The 17,503-nt window shown below is 34.7% G+C and overlaps 1 protein-coding gene and 1 non-coding gene across 2 annotated transcripts in view; one reads left to right on the plus strand and one right to left on the minus strand.

The window, feature by feature from the left end:
- Window positions 1–17,503, minus strand: part of LOC129318453 (uncharacterized) — a gene marked incomplete at its 3' end in the record, with an annotated part of 39,328 nt that overhangs the window by 7,294 nt on the left and 14,531 nt on the right. The window contains exon 2 of the mRNA XM_054963259.1: window positions 4,796–5,545. Coding sequence (XP_054819234.1) covers window positions 4,796–5,545 — 750 coding nt within the window. The remainder of the gene's footprint in view (window positions 1–4,795; window positions 5,546–17,503) is intronic.
- LOC129296700 (small nucleolar RNA R71) lies at window positions 8,280–8,386 on the plus strand. The gene has a single exon (XR_008589875.1). It is a non-coding gene; the product is annotated as a small nucleolar RNA R71 (small nucleolar RNA).

Raw genomic sequence — 17,503 nt, forward strand, 5'->3', positions numbered from 1 at the left:
AAATTTCACTAATTGAAAAACACAAGATTATGTGCCAAACAACAGAAGTGGGCAAAATTCAGTTCATGGCTGTCCAAGAAAGAAAAATAAAATGAAAAAAAAACAATCCTCTCTCTTTACATCAACATCAAATCAAATTAGAATTTATAAGCTAAGATGATTAAACCCTAGATTAAGGAATCTAACCATCTAGTAAAAAGAGAAGAGGATAGGAAACAAAAGAACTTAGCCAATTTGAAGCTCAAGACTCATCCTCCATCTTCATCTCTCTAGGATTCCACAAAGAAACTTAGCCAATCTTCATCTTCAAGAACCCTAGTGATTGCTTGTGAAGGCCAAACTCCATAGCTCTTGAATGATGGAAATGAGCTTCAATCCTTGTGAAAATGGAAGGGATGGAACGAAAATGAAGAGAGGAGAAGAATGGTATGAGTTTTGTGGAGGTTTGGTGGCTGAAAATGGAGGTTAGGGTGCTGGAAAATGAAGAACAAAAGAGAGAAAATGAAGAACACTATGAACAAGAGAGAGAGAATGTGGAAGATGAATGAGATATGTGTTGGATCCCATTTGGGACTTAAAATGGCGTGCTCCTTGGTGTCTCCCATCAGCTGAAGCTTAATTAAAATAAGGAAAAAGAAATTAAAATGTAAATGGGAGCCTTGTCACACTTGCAAGGTGGCAACTTCCTATTGGTTTGTAGATGATTCCAATGTGTTCCGTGTGCCTAATTTCCCATGTGTCATCCACATCATTTTAGCTGATCTAATCCCTCAAAATAATCATAATTCACGTGCAAACCATCAGCCATTGTCCTCAAGGAGTGTTGACCTCAATTGCCCAATTGATGCACAAGTCACATGCCACCTATGTCACATAAATCACATAATTCAATTAAATAGCATATGATATAATAAAATCTAATTCATGTCCAGAATTAAATTCATAATTAGAAGGGAGAATTTATTAAATTAACCAAGTTTCAGGCTGCACAAATTATATAAAAATTTTCACACAAAGGCAAACCAAAAACTAGGACAAACTAAGACACTTAAGAAAGTGTTGACTTTTTTATTTAATTACTCCCAAACTAAAATGAATTTTAAAAATATAATTTCACCATTCATCAACTGGACATAAAATGCACTTTGTCAATTTTTCTTGTACATTTTCTCAAAAGTTCATTTTTTGGACCAAAATGCCCCTAGTGCACTGATCTTAGAAACTTAGGCAAAGTTCCAAATCTAATGCAATGTGTGCACTTGAAGGTGATAAATCATTAATAAAATGGTCCTAATTGACAAATAAAAGTGGGTAACAAATGTGTTCTATCAATTCCCCCACACTTAGCTTTTGCACTCCGGGCAAAATCAAGTGAAAAAGGTCCCAAAAGAAACTATAAGACAAAGAAATAAGAAAAAACATTGTTTCAAGTCACTAAAATACTAGCTCATGAACTTCTACAAATTATCAATCAATGTGGCAATAATTACGAAAGAATTATGCACATCACAAACAAACCCTTACCAAGAATCAATGTCAAAGAGTAAGCCTCTCTAGGTTAAGTGTTTGCTCTCATCACTCAAAGTGTATAAGGTATTAAATTTCACTCAAAATTTCTTAGGATAAACCCTACTATGAATTTGTAACCCTTCTACATCTCCATCACTAAATAGCACTTGCAATCAAGAATCAAATGGACTTTATTAGGTTGTGATATAGGTAATGAAAGGATGTCTAAGAAATGCATGTATATAAAAAAAAATAGGGTTAGCATCAAAATAATGCTAAATCAAGATATATCCCCTTAATATGCAAAGCATAACCTAACTCAATTGAGTGAACACCTTAACACAATGAGGATGGAAAGAAATGATAAGAAATAATAAAACAAATGGAATGGATGAGCTAGGCAACTTTTTATTTTTATTTTTATTTTTTTTCTTTCTTTTTTTTTTTTCTTCTTCTTTTTTTTCTTTTTCTAGCAACTTTATTTCTTTTCTTTTTGACTAATTTTTTTTTTTCAAATCTATCTTTGTGTTTTTTTTTGGTTGCCCCTAACTCTTTGAAAACAATGGAAGTAATGGATAGAGAAATGATAATAGGCATCCACTCATTTGATCTAGGACATGCAATGAATATTAAAAAGACATATAAAAGTGTAACATGCATTCCTTGGGGAAAAATAGGGTGAATATTTTTTTTTTAAGAATCAAACCAAAGGCTCAAAGTGGCTAACAAAGGATAATAATAATAATAGGTTGGCTATTTGGCTCTTGGCTATTTTTTATGAATGCCATCTCTCATCTCCTATCAAACAAGTGCAAGATATATGGTCTTAATTAAGAAGTGAAACAAATTCTAGAGGGTAACATCACTAAGGAATTAATCACACATGAGTGTTTAGCCTCTTCCATGAATGGGTAATATGCCACTCTAATCCATTAATTCAAGGTAAAAGAATGTTCACTTCACACCTATTCAATCCTAAAAATTACCACATCTCAAGAATCAAAATATCCATTCAAGAGCTAGGTAATTAAGTAACCTCAAACAAAACAAAACAAAGAAATTTTTTTTTTTGAATTTTTTTTTTTGCAAAACCAAACAAAACCAAACAAACAAAACAAAATGTTTATTTCTCTCCCCCACACTTAAATCATGCATTGTCCTCAATGTATGTATAGACTAGTGATAAAATAAGGTGAGATCAATAATGAATGCATAACAAAAGTGTGGTGCAGATATTTTTTTTTTCAAACTAAAACACAAAAAAAAGAAGTCAAATAAAGCAAATAAACTCTAATTTTCCTACTAGGTTCATCTCCCCCACACTTGAACTATACCTATCATTAAATATATCAATTAAAGGAAGGTAAAAGCTCAAGGTTAGAGAGATACAACCTTATCATGGTGGTTCAAAAACATGTTGAGAGAAGTCCTCCTCCTTTTGAAGTGATTTGGCATCTTTGTAGAGCTTGCATAGGTGACCATTGATTTGCATAGTGGAACCCGTGGCTTTATTCAAGAGTTGCAAAACCCCATAGGGAAACACCTTGGTCACTAGATATGGTCCCTCCCACTTAGACTTCAACTTGGCATGCTTATGAATAAACCTTGTTTGGAACAAGAGGACTTGATCTCCTTCTTGGAACTTTTTCCTCAAGATTAGCTTGTCATGAAGGATCCTTGTTTTCTCCTTATAGATTCTAGAAGACTCATAGGCATCCAACCTAAGCTCCTCAAGTTCTTGCATTTGAAGAAATCTCTCCTTAGCCGAAAGATGGAAATCCAAGTTTAGTTTCTTGATGGCCCAATAGGCCCTATGCTCTATCTCCACAGGGAGGTGGCAAGCCTTTCCATACACCAATCGAAAAGGAGACATGCCAATGGGAGTCTTATAAGCGGTCCGATAAGCCCACAAAGCATCCTCCAAGTGTAAAGACCAATCCTTCCTATTTGTGTTCACCACCTTGGTTAGGATTTTCTTGACTTCTCTATTTGATACTTCGGCTTGGCCATTAGTTTGGGGATGATATGGTGTAGAGATTTTGTGATGCACCCCATATTTAGCCAAGAGAGCCTTCATCATCTTATTGCAAAAGTGGGATCCTTGGTCACTTACCAAGGCCTTAGGAACTCCATACCTACAAAAAATATTAGATTTGAGAAACTTCAAAACAATCTTAGCATCACAAGTTCTAGTAGGAATGGCTTCAATCCACTTTGAAACATAATCAACACCAAGTAATATGTACTCAAAACTAAAGGATGGTGGAAAGGGACCCATGAAGTCAATGCCCCAAACATCAAAAATCTCACAAAATAAAATGGGTTGTTGAGGCATTTCATGTCTCTTACCCCAACTACTAACCTTTTGACATTTCAAGCATGCTTTACAAAATTCATAAGAGTCTTTAAACAAGCTAGGCCAATACAATCCACAATCTAAAACCTTCCTAGCTGTCTTATTTGAGCTAAAATGACCACCACATGCATGAGAGTGACAAAATTCAAGAACAGAAGGCACATCAACATCATCAACACACCTCCTAATCACTTTATCACTACAAATCTTCCACATCAAAGGTGGTTCCCAAATGTAAAATCTAGACTCTCTTTTCAATTTTTCAATGGCAAAACGTGAAGCACAAGGAGGCAAGACTCTACACTCAATATAGTTAGCAAAAGAGGCATACCATGGAGGCTTAGATGAAATGGCACACAATGCCTCATCAGGAAATGAATCACAAGGAATAGTAGGGTTAGAGTTTACCATAGTAGCTTTTAAATGAGGTAGTCTAGACAAATGATCCGCTACTTGATTGGTAGAACCACTCCTATCCCTTATCTCCACATCAAATTCTTGCATTAAGATCACCCATCGAATCAAGCGAGGCTTAGAATCTGTCTTCTTAAACAAGTACCTCACAGCAGCATGGTCAGTGTACACAACAACTTTAGAGTTAAGAAGATATGATCTAAATTTATCAAGTGCAAAAACAATAGCAAACAACTCTTTCTCAGTTGTGGTGTAATTAACCTGAGCTGAATCTAGGGTCCTAGATGCATAAGCAATCACATATGATAACTTGCCCTCTCTTTGACCAAGCATAGCTCCCACAGCAAAATTAGAAGCATCACATGACAACTCAAAAGGTAAAGACCAATTTGGGGCTTTAAGAATGGGAGGGGAAATGAGCATGCTTTTCAAAGTGTCAAAACTCCTTTTGCAAGCATCATCAAAAACAAAATCAACATCTTTTTGTAAGAGTTTAGACATAGGCAAAGCAATTTCACTAAACCCCTTTATAAATCTCCTATAAAAGCCTGCATGTCCCAAAAATGATCTCAAATCTTTCAAACAAACAGGATATGGCAAAGAAGCAATCACATCTACTTTGGCCTTATCCACCTCTATGCCATTGGAAGAAATCAAATGGCCTAAAACAATTCCTTTATCTACCATGAAATGGCATTTTTCAAAGTTAAGCACAAGCTTCTTTTCAATGCACCTACCAAGCACTTTATCTAAAGAATGCAAGCATGAATCAAAGGACTCACCATACACAGTAAAATCATCCATAAAGACTTCCATGCAATGTTCAATAAAATCACAAAATATGGACATCATGCATCTTTGAAAAGTACCAGGTGCATTGCAAAGACCAAAAGGCATCCTCCTATAGGCAAATGTACCAAAGGGGCATGTAAAGGTAGTCTTATCTTGGTCACTAGGAGCTATAGGAATCTGAAAATACCCACTAAACCCATCTAGGAAGCAATAATGGGACTTGGAAGCCAATCTCTCAAGCATTTGATCAATAAAAGGCAAAGGAAAATGGTCCTTCCTAGTCACATTATTGAGCTTCCTATAGTCTATGCACACTCTCCAAGCATTTTGAACTCTAGTTGGAACAAGCTCTCCTTTCTCATTTTTTACCACAGTAATCCCCCCTTTCTTAGGTACAACTTGGGTTGGAGACACCCACTCACTGTCAGCTATAGGATAGATGATCCCAGCACTAAGTAGCTTAACAACCTCTTTCTTTACCACATCTAAAATCAATGGGTTAAGTCTCCTTTGTGGTTGCCTAATGGGCTTAGCATTGTCCTCAAGAAAAATTTTATGTGTGCACACAATAGGGTCAATACCAGGAATGTCAGCCAAAGTCCAACCAATAGCATGTATGTTCTTTCTCAACACATCAAGTAATGCATTTTCTTCCTCAAGAGATAAAGAGTTAGAAATTATTACCGGAAGCTTCTCATTCTCAATGAGATATGCATACTTGAGATTGGATGGTAAAGGCTTCAACTCCAAGGTAGGTGGCTCTACACAAGAGGGAATGAGCTTCTTCAAGTCTAATTTGGTGGAATATTCCATGGTACTATCTTGTCTTTTAGGCTTCTCACTTGTTTTTGATTTCTCCTCTTCTTTCTTTACAGCCTCCCCCTTTTCTTGCAACTTGTCCTCAAGTGCTTGGACTTGAGCCACGGCCTCGACATGTGAAAGTGTAGAATTTTCCTCCAATAGCTTGGGAATCCTAAGAACATCAAGCTCGAGTGGAGAAAAACTCATAGATTCGGCCTTAATGGCTTTAGTACCTACAACACAAGAAGATATACCCTTCTCAAGCATTTCAAGATCAAGCATAGGAGATATTTTAAACAAATCATGAGAAGAAGTAGTTGCATCATTCAAGCATGCATCAATCTCTAAACAAATAGGACAACTACATCCATCAATACATGTAGTAGTAACAAGAGACAAATCATCATCAACATGTGAGAAAGAATCAAGCATGTGAGACTCACAAGCATCATGAAGCAATAACTCAATGGAACTTACACCTAACAAAGAATAATCCTCAAAAGGATGTTTCATTGCTTCATATATATTAAAAATAACATGATCCTCTCCACATTTCAAAATCAAACTACCTTTTTCCATGTCAATCAATGTACGGGCAGTCCTCATAAATGGCCTTCCTAAAATCAAAATATCATCCCCACTCCCTTCTTTTGACATATCAAGCACATAGAAATCCACAGGAAATAATAGACCTTTAACACAAACCAACAAGTCTTCTACTACTCCATGTGGTCTTCTAACACTTCTATCCGCTAATTGGCATATCATAGGTGTCTTATGCATGCAATCAAGACTCAAGGCATGATAAATTGAAAGAGGCATAACATTAATGGCTGCACCTAAGTCTATCAATGCATGAGAAAAATGTGTGTTGCCAATCTTGCATGGAATTGTGAAGGAACCGGGGTCCTCACATTTTATAGGGAGTTGAGGCTTCATGATAGCACTCACAGATGAGGGTAATTGTACCCTTGCATTAGGCCTAAATTTTCTTTTATTTGTACAACAATCTTTCAAAAATTTGGCATACTTAGGAAAGTTCTTAACTACATCCATCAAGGGTACATTAACATGAATCTTGTGGAAGAAATCATATACCTCTTGATCAAATTGTCCCTTTACTTGCTTAGGGACCACTTGTGCTTGTGGAAAAGGAAGCTTCTTCATAATCTCTTGACTTTGCTTTCCTTCTTCCTTCCTTGAACTCTCCTTTCTTGTTTCACTTTGCTCGGCCTCTCCCTCTTTTTCCTTACTAAACAACTCGGCCATAGTCCCCTTTTCCACCTTAGATGGTGGTTGCTCACATATGATCTCCTCAATGTTTTCATCCTCATCATCTCTACAAAAAGATGCATCATTAGGAGCAAAAGAAGAACTAGAAACATTAACATCAATTGAAGAATTTAAAGAGGGCTTCTCGGCCTTCCCTTGTCTTTTGTCTTCTTGTACTCTTTCTCCCAACTCCTTGCCACTCCTCAATGTGATAGCATTAAGATTAGCTTTAGGATTAGCAACGGTGTTGGATGGTAATGTAGAGGCTTGAGCATTGGCTGCACTTAATTGGTTAGCAAGCATATTCATTTGAGAAGTAAGGGCATCAATTTTAGAGTTCATGTTCTCACACTTGTTACCCATACTCTCTACCTTGTTCCCTAAGCCATCATACATGTTTTTATACAAAGAGTTCATTTCAATCAACTGCTTACGTAACACATTCACATCATTAGAAGAGTTCGAATTAGAAGAACTCTCAATTGGAACAAGCCTCCTATCACTATAAGAATTAGAAGAAGGTGTAAGAGAATTACCACTTGGATTGTAGCTTTGAGAAGAGCTACCTTGAGACAAATGAGGTGGAGGGTCACGGCCAAAGGTGTTTTGATAGGATCCTCTTTGTTGATTGTCTTGTAAAGCCACATTTGGATTTGAATAGGAGAAATTAGGATGGTCTCTCCATGAAGGGTTGTAAGTATTAGAATAAGCTCCTTGCCCTTGCCTCCCACCATAGGATTGTTTTCCATTGTAGATAGCATTTACTTGTTCAAACTTAATAGGACAATTGCTTTCTACATGCATAGGTGAGTCACAAAAAGTACAAGAATAAGGGACAAGTGCTTGAGAAGTACTTACATTGCTCACTTGAGATATTTGTGGAGCCAACATTCTCCCAATCTTGGCAGCTAGCAAGTCCACATATGAATCATTAAGAACTGAGGAACCTACCATATTCACATTTCTCTTTTCCCTTGTAGAGTATTGAGCACCACTTGAAGCCATCTTGTCAATTAGTTCCCAAGCCTTTAAGGAAGTGAGGTCAATCAAGCATCCACCACTAGCGGCATCAATGTTAACTTTGTCTCTTGGAATCAAGCCCTCATAGAAATATTGGACTAAATTCTCACTAGAAATTTGATGGTGTGGGCATTTAGCCAAAAGGCCTTGGAATCTAGTCCAATACTCATAGAGACTCTCATCCTCTCCTTGTTGGACCCCATAGATTTGCTTTCTCAAATTGGTGACCTTGGAATTTGGAAAGAATTTATCTAAGAAGAGTCTTCTTAGCTCGCCCATGTGCTCACTTTCACATAAGAAGGGTAGTTGAAATACCATTCCTTTGCTAAACCTTCAAGAGAAAATACAAAAGCCTTAGCTTGAACATCATCAACATTTACATGCATAGGCTTCATAGTATCACAAACCAATAGGAAAGTATGCAAAAACCTATGACAATCCTCTCCTGGTAACCCATGAAATTTAGGCAATGCATTAATCAAGGAGGATTTAATTTCAAATTGAACATTAGTAGGAGGAACATATAAGCCATAAGGATTATCATGCCAATTAGGTTGAGTTAATTGCCTAATGCTCCTCTCCTCTCTAGGGTTATGCAAGCCTTCAAATTCATTATTAACATGGCCATCATCATGCAAATTCTCATTCCCATTCCCATGGCCCTCATTATGCACATGCTCATGTCCTAAGATACCTTCCATTGTTGAATTACAAACCAAATGAGAATCAAGAATAGGTTGTGATCTTCTCAATCTAGAAATAGTCCTTTCAATTTCTGGATCTAATTCAACAAAAGAGGTATGTTTTCTTCGGGTCATGCACTAATCAAGCTCAAGAAAATTAAGAACAAAGAACAAGCTAAACTAAAATGCAAATCAACATGAAACAATTCAAAACACACAAAAGCAAGAGAAATAATTTTTTTTTTATTTTTTTTATTAAACTCAATAGCAACAAAATGAAAAAAAAATAACACCAAACAAGTAGAAAGAGAGTTAGAAATGCTCAATCAAGAAGCTTTGGCAATTCTGGAATTCGCACAGTAGGCTCTCTGGAGACAGTGAACTTGTGAATTTTCTATCAGCAAATCCACATGATAAATTCCCCTGAAACTTTTATGAGAAACACAAGATATATACAGGAAAATTATATAAAACTTTTAGATTAAAAATCCTGCCCAATCGTTCCCAGAATTTTTCACAAGTTGGTCCTCAAGTCTGGAGAAACAGGATTTCGTCCAGAAGACCTTCAGAGCTTCTAACAAACTTTCAAATAGGAAAATGGAAAAATTGAAGAAAATCCTAAACACAAGAAACAAAGATAAGACAGCGATAAGAAAAATGAAACTGGAATCAATCAATTTGAACGCACAAAGAGGAAGATATGCTAACTCAAAATTGAAACAGGGTTTTGGAAATCCTCTGTAATGGCTCCCTGGACCTTGTTAGATTGTAAAATTTCCACAGGACACTTCCCACGTCCAAAATTGACCAAACCAATTTTAAAGTGAAGCTAGGATATAGAGCTTTCAATGAAATAAATTTCAAGTTCAAATTCCCTCAGACTCATTCCCAGTTAATTTTTCAATTTCAGACAGAGACACTAGAAACAGAGTATTTTCAGCTCTACACCAAACCAACGAAAATTGCATTAATTTTTTTTTCTTTTTCAAAACAGAATAAAAACACTCAAAACACACAAAAAACACTAAACAAAACACAAAACACAAATTTTTATAATTTTTCAAAAAAATTTTCAGGAACACTAAAAATATAAATTAAATACTAAACAACCTTAGAATTAAACTTAAACCATTCCCCGGCAACGGCGCCAAAATTTTGATAGGAAATTAGTCGCTTATCCTCAAAATTACACTAAAGCTAACCCTAATGCAATATAGGGCCAACCCTAGGTCATCTCCCAAGGAATGGTTTTAAGTCTAATTGAAAGTTATCTAGTGAAATAAATCAACCAAAGTTTGTAGGAATTTAGTTATCTAGCTAATTATCTAAACTAATTACCTAATATGCAAGTAATTAAAATGCTAGTGAAAGTGAGTGAAATGAACTTCCCTTTTTACAATAATGGAACCCTAGAGATTAGTTGATTTTGGACTCATTATCTTCTCATGATTAGGCTAAGTTTAGCTTCCCTTTCCTCTTGACTAAAGCTGTCATGACTTAAGAAAATTATCCTAAGCCAATTAACCTAATTAGCTAACCTCCCTAGGTCTTAGATTAAAGTCCCTAGTTCAATTAACCAATTGGTGAAGACATTAGCCAAGTGATTCATTCAAAATCCTCTCTCAACAGCCATGGTCAAACACATAAATTGAGCAACCACAAGATTATGTCAAGCTACTCAACAACACAAGCATTAACACCACAAGATTATGCAATATTAACACAAGAAATTCACTAATTGAAAAACACAAGATTATGTGCCAAACAAAGAGTGGCAAAATTCAGTCATGGCTGTCCAAGGAAGAAATTAAATGAAACAATCCTCTCTCTTTACATCAACATCAAATTCAAATTAGAATTTATAAGCTAAGATGATTAGACCCTAGATTAAGGAATCTAACCATCTAGTAAAAAGAGAAGAGGATAGGAAACAAAAGAACTTAGCCAATTTGAAGCTCAAGACTCATCCTCCATCTTCATCTCTCTAGGATTCCACAAAGAAACTTAGCCAATCTTCATCTTCAAGAACCCTAGTGATTGCTTGTGAAGGCCAAACTCCATAGCTCTTGAATGATGGAAATGAGCTTCAATCCTTGTGAAAATGGAAGGGATGGAACGAAAATGAAGAGAGGAGAAGAATGGTATGAGTTTTGTGGAGGTTTGGTGGCTGAAAATGGAGGTTAGGGTGCTGGAAAATGAAGAACAAAAGAGAGAAAATGAAGAACACTATGAACAAGAGAGAGAGAATGTGGAAGATGAATGAGATATGTGTTGGATCCCATTTGGGACTTAAAATGGCGTGCTCCTTGGTGTCTCCCATCAGCTGAAGCTTAATTAAAATAAGGAAAAAGAAATTAAAATGTAAATGGGAGCCTTGTCACACTTGCAAGGTGGCAACTTCCTATTGGTTTGTAGATGATTCCAATGTGTGCCTAATTTCCCATGTGTCATCCACATCATTTTAGCTGATCTAATCCCTCAAAATAATCATAATTCACGTGCAAACCATCAGCCATTGTCCTCAAGGAGTGTTGACCTCAATTGCCCAATTGATGCACAAGTCACATGCCACCTATGTCACATAAATCACATAATTCAATTAAATAGCATATGATATAATAAAATCTAATTCATGTCCAGAATTAAATTCATAATTAGAAGGGAGAATTTATTAAATTAATCAAGTTTCAGGCTGCACAAAATTATATAAAAATTTTCACACAAAGGCAAACCAAAAACTAGGACAAACTAAGACACTTAAGAAAGTGTTGACTTTTTTATTTAATTACTCCCAAACTAAAATGAATTTTAAAAATATAATTTCACCATTCATCAACTGGACATAAAATGCACTTTGTCAATTTTTCTTGTACATTTTCTCAAAAGTTCATTTTTTGGACCAAAATGCCCCTAGTGCACTGATCTTAGAAACTTAGGCAAAGTTCCAAATCTAATGCAATGTGTGCACTTGAAGGTGATAAATTATTAATAAAATGGTCCTAATTGACAAATAAAAGTGGGTAACAAATGTGTTCTATCAAACACACAGAGAGGGAGATATGAAAACTCAAAGTTGAAACAGGGTTTTAGGAGTCCTCTGTAAAGGCTCTCTGGACCTTGTTAAATTGTAAAATTTTCACAGTACACATCCCACGTCCAAAATTGACCAAACCAATTTTCAAATGAAGCTAAGATATAGACCTTTCAAAGAAATAAATTTCAAGTTTAAATTTCCTCAGATTCGTTCCTAATTAATTTTTTGATTTCAAACAGAGATACTAGAAACAGAGTATCATCAACTCTACACCAAACCAACGAAAATTGCACTAATTTCTTTTTTCTTTTTTTCTGAAACAGAACAAAAACACTCAAAACACACAAAAAACACTAAACAAAACACAAAACACAAATTTTTATAATTTTTCAAAAAATTTTCCAGGAACACTAAAAATATAAATTAAGTACTGAACAACCTTAGAATTAAACTTAAACCACTCCCCGGCAACGGCGCCAAAATTTTGATAGGAAATTAGTCGCTTATCCTTAAAATTACACTAAAGCTAACCCTAATGCAATATAAGGCCAATCCTAGGTCATCTCCCAATGAATGGTTTTAAGTCTAATTAAAAGTTATCTAGTGAAATAAATCAACCAAAGTTTGTAGGAATTTAGTTACCTAGCTAATTATCTAAACTAATTACCTAATGTGCAAGTAATTAAAATGCTAGTGAAAGTGAGTGAAATGAACTTTCCTTTTCACAATAATGGAACCCTAGAGATTAGTTGATTTTGGATTCATTATCTTCTCATGATTAGGCTAAGTTTAGGTTCCCTTTCCTCTTGACTAAAGCTATCATTACTTAAGAAAATTATCCAAAGCCAATTAACCTAATTAGCTAACCTCCCTAGGTCTTAGATTAAAGTCCCTAGTTCAATTAACCAATTGGTGAAGACATTAGCCAAGTGATTCACTCAAAATCCTCTCTCAACAGCCATGGTCAAACACATAAATTGAGCAACCACAAGATTATGTCAAGCTATTCAACAACACAAGCATTAACACCACAAGATTATGCAATATTAACACAAGAAATTCACTAATTGAAAAACACAAGATTATGTGCCAAACAAAGAGTGGCAAAATTCAGTCATGGCTGTCCAAGGAAGAAATTAAATGAAACAATCCTCTCTCTTTACATCAACATCAAATTTAAATTAGAATTTATAAGCTAAGATGATTAAACCCTAGATTAAGGAATCTAACCATCTAGTAAAAAGAGAAAAGGATAGGAAACAAAAGAACTTATCCAATTTGAAGCTCAAGACTCATCCTCCATCTTCATCTCTCTAGGATTCCACAAAGAAACTTAGCCAATCTTCATCTTCAAGAACCCTAGTGATTGCTTGTGAAGGCCAAACTCCATAGCTCTTGAATGATGGAAATGAGCTTCAATCCTTGTGAAACTGGAAGGGATGGAACGAAAATGAAGAGAGGAGAAGAATGGTATGAGTTTTGTGGAGGTTTGGTGGCTGAAAATGGAGGTTAGGGTGCTGGAAAATGAAGAACAAAAGAGAGAAAATGAAGAACGCTATGAACAAGAGAGAGAGAATGTGGAAGATGAATGAGATGAGTGTTGGATCCCATTTGGGACTTAAAATGGCGTGCTCCTTGGTGTTTCCCATCAGCTGTAGCTTAATAAAAAAAATTTAAAATGTAAATGGGAGCCTTGTCACACTTGTAAGGTGGCAACTTCCTATTGGTTTGTAGTTGATTCCAATGTGTGCCTAATCTCCCATGTGTCATCCTCATCATTTCAGCTAATTTAATCCCTCAAAATAATCATAATTCACATGCAAACCATCAGCCATTGACCTCAAGGAGTGTTGACCTCAATTGCCCAATTGATGCACAAGTCACATGCCACCTATGTCACATAAATCACATAATTCAATTAAATAGCATATGATATAATAAAATCTAATTATGTCTAGAATTAAATTCATAATTAGAAGGGAGAATTTATCAAATTAACTAAGTTTCAGGCTACACAAAATTAGATAAAAAATTTTCACATAAAGGCAAACCAAAAACTAGGATAAACTAAGACACTTAAGAAAGTGTTGACTTTTTTATTTAATTACTTCCAAAATAAAATAAATTTTAAAAATATAATTTCACCACTCATCAACTGGACATAAAATGTACTTTGTCAATTTTTCTTGTACATTTTCTCAAAAGTTCATTTTTTGGACCAAAATGCCCCTAGTGCACTAAACCTAGAAACTTATGCAAAATTACAAATCTAATGCAATGTGTGCACTTGAAGGTGATAAATCATTAATAAAACGGTCCTAATTGACAAATAAAAGTAGGTAACAAATGTGTTTTATCACTCTACAGGCACAAAACATAATCTAAGGCATGATCTAATCCACTAAACTACCCATGTCCCTTCAACGTGAATCCTAAGCAGTCGAAGCTAACTCCCTCTCAGAGCCGGCCCAACTTACTCTCCATGTGAGGGCTACCTTGGCCTAGGTACTCAACCTCACACTTCATATGTCGGATTCCCTCCCCCACTGAAAGGTGTCAAATACTCAATACACTAATCACTTTAGTGTATTGAGCCCACAATACGAAAGGCAACACTGAGTACTAGCAGTATGCCATAGAATATCAAAAGTCCATACCTTCTCATTGGTGAACTCCCACTGAGATCATGCCTTTTACTCATGTCTACCTTTCCCGAGTATTGACCACTTCAACACTCTAAGGTAGTATAACATTTATAAATCTCTCTTAAATAGTTCCTTAGCCTATCTAAGGTACCTTACTTAGTTATACTTCCTTAAATGCAACTTCTATTCTTTATGATTACAATATATGCAAACAAATCTCGTTTCTATAAAAACATTGTTGTTAAACAATTAGAAAACATATTTTCACTATAATTTAAGTAGTACCCCGTAACCCCTTAGAAAGCGCATTTAATCTTTTAAAACATATAATGCATGATAGCTAATAATATTTATTAAAAAATAGCTAAACAAAGTAATAAAAAATATATATTCCTCTGTTACCTCAACCTCTTGGTACCAAAAGGGTTTCTTCTTGTACAAAATAAGACTTGGCTTGTTTCTTAACTTCTCAATAAGTTCTACCAACAATTCCTTACAACATATAAGTGATCCACATCACTTATCATGACAAATAGCATTAATGAAGACTATAGCTCATACCACACAACTTGGGTTAATGAGCCATAATCCATCCTAATGGTCCATATACTAAACCAACCATTCACATAATACCACTTAACCACCAAAACCATTTATTAGCCATCACTAGGCTAATTTTCACTTCATATAATTTTTAATCAATTAAAAACCTTCACTTGGTGGCACTAACTTTTACCATTAGCCCTTATAATGAAAACCAAACATTAATTTAAATCTTATTGGGCTCAAATAGCAAAATTATAACTAAATCAATAGACTTAAACCATTAAGGAGAAAAACCCAACCTCTTGGGGTTTAATTTGTGCCTAAAACACCTCTTTTTATCTAATTATCCACTCAAAATATTAGATCACTATATAAAAACTCAAAACATCCTCCCTAGGATCCAAAGAAACTAAAGCTTAAAAGAATAAAGCCTTTCGGATCAAAATCCAAAAATTTTCTCTTCTAAAAATTGAAGAAAATCAAGAGGGAAGGAAGAGGATTAAAGTAGGGAGTTTACCTATCGTGTAGCCGAACTCGCAATGGTCGTAAAGCCTCTTAGATCAAAGCCTAACTCCCTCTCTTCCTCCTCTCTTCTTTCTTTCTCTCTCTCTCTCTCTCTCGTGCATTTGTTTCTTTCCTTTTCATTTATGTTTTTACGTTCATTTTGCTCTTACAACTGCTGATCTAACACTTTGGAGAAAATTATAAAAAAGAGCCCAACATTTTTTATCATAGTATAAAAACCCGGGTTAACTTTAGTAATTTTTTCATAGTTAAAAATAAAATAAAACTCAACTTTTGCTGAGTAAAACTCAAACTCTGGACTTCTATCAAATTATTCTTAATTTTAATTTAATTATAGATATTTTATTTTATTTTTAAAATAAATTTGAGTTTTAAAATTTTGGGATGTTACAGGCATGATCTAGATTCAAACACAAAGGATATTCTATGAGCCACAAGCATAAGTTCAACACTGTGCTATTTTGAGTTATGTGTATTGCATGGTGGTTTCTGAATAGTATATTTGATGTTGGATACAAAATTTGGAACCACTCTATAGGACATTATAAGAGTTAAAATGAGTCCTATTTTGTTATGAAAAAAAAGAACTATAGAAAAAAAATATGATTTTCCTAAATGAAGCCAAAAATCTAGAAATTACTGGAAGCGACTTTAGTTAATGTAAACTTTGCTTGCGATTCTGAAAGTATGAGTTTACATAGTTGTCCACATGATATTTTTATCTTACATTTTAGTTCAATATGAACACATGGACACCAAAATCATGCTCAAAGTATTTTATATAATTAGTTATGAATTTTTAAAATTTGGGTTTGAAATCTAAAAAAAATGTTGTTTCAATCTAAAATAGTGGGATTCTCAAAATGTAAGTTATTTTGGTGCATCAAGTCTCTTGAAAATTATTTTTTCATTGAAGAGGACTTCTAAGTTTAATTTGAGACCCAGACCTTGCCCAAATGATTTTTCTAGAATTAATTATAAATTTTTAAAGGAGCCCTATTTTTATAAAATTAGTTGTTTGAAGATGATTAGGACTTTGATTGGACCAATGATGGTTAGTTTAGATTAGCTGAATTAAGCTATTGGGTGCTTAAGTTAAAAAATTAATATATTATGCTTAACCTTGTAGATTGGAACTTCTTAGAACTTCTTGGAGCTAGAGAAGTTGTTGGAGCATTTTTTTTACCACAGGTAACCCTTTTGTGACAAAAGAGTTGAAGTAGCCAGATAATTTAGTCTATTTATTAGCGTGTTAAATTGTTTACAAGTCTTTTTACGAAATGATGTATGTATATGAATATGCATTATGTGTTGTTTTTAGAAATATGTAAAGTGGGAACAAAAATGGCTTTTTAGAAGAAAGAAATGTATTTTTAAGAATAATATGTGTTCATTTAGTTTTTATTAATCTTAATTGATTAATGTAATAGGTGAATGTGAATGCATGATCGCATTGTGTGAAAGTCATGATCATAAGTAAGGATTGGAGTTTTACCCTAGGTGAAGTAGATTTGAACATCTATATGGTGGACTGTCGCCATGAGAAATCTGGTGCAGTAATAATCTTATGGACTGTTACCATGGGAAATCCAATGCAAAAATAATATGAGCTATCACATAAAAGAGTGTGAGTTAGAGTATATGACACCTTAAGTATTCTCAAAGAAAGAACCCATAGTTTGAAAGTGATTAAGAGTGCCTTTAGCGAAGCAATCTCCCATGGTAGGTGAGCAACCTAGATTTTAAAATTTATCATGGCATACTGCACATTCCATCACGACAAATGACTCAATTTGAAAACCCTAATTAAGCTTATCACTTTGGGCTCAAAGTAGCCTAATTACTCCTCAAGTCCCTTTCTAAGCCCCATATAGAACCAAATGACCGTCAAACATCCTAATTAACT

This window comes from Prosopis cineraria, unplaced genomic scaffold, assembly GCF_029017545.1.
Source record: "Prosopis cineraria cultivar Desert tree isolate PC_DT_omini unplaced genomic scaffold, ASM2901754v1 PC1, whole genome shotgun sequence".
Lineage (NCBI taxonomy): Eukaryota > Viridiplantae > Streptophyta > Magnoliopsida > Fabales > Fabaceae > Prosopis > Prosopis cineraria.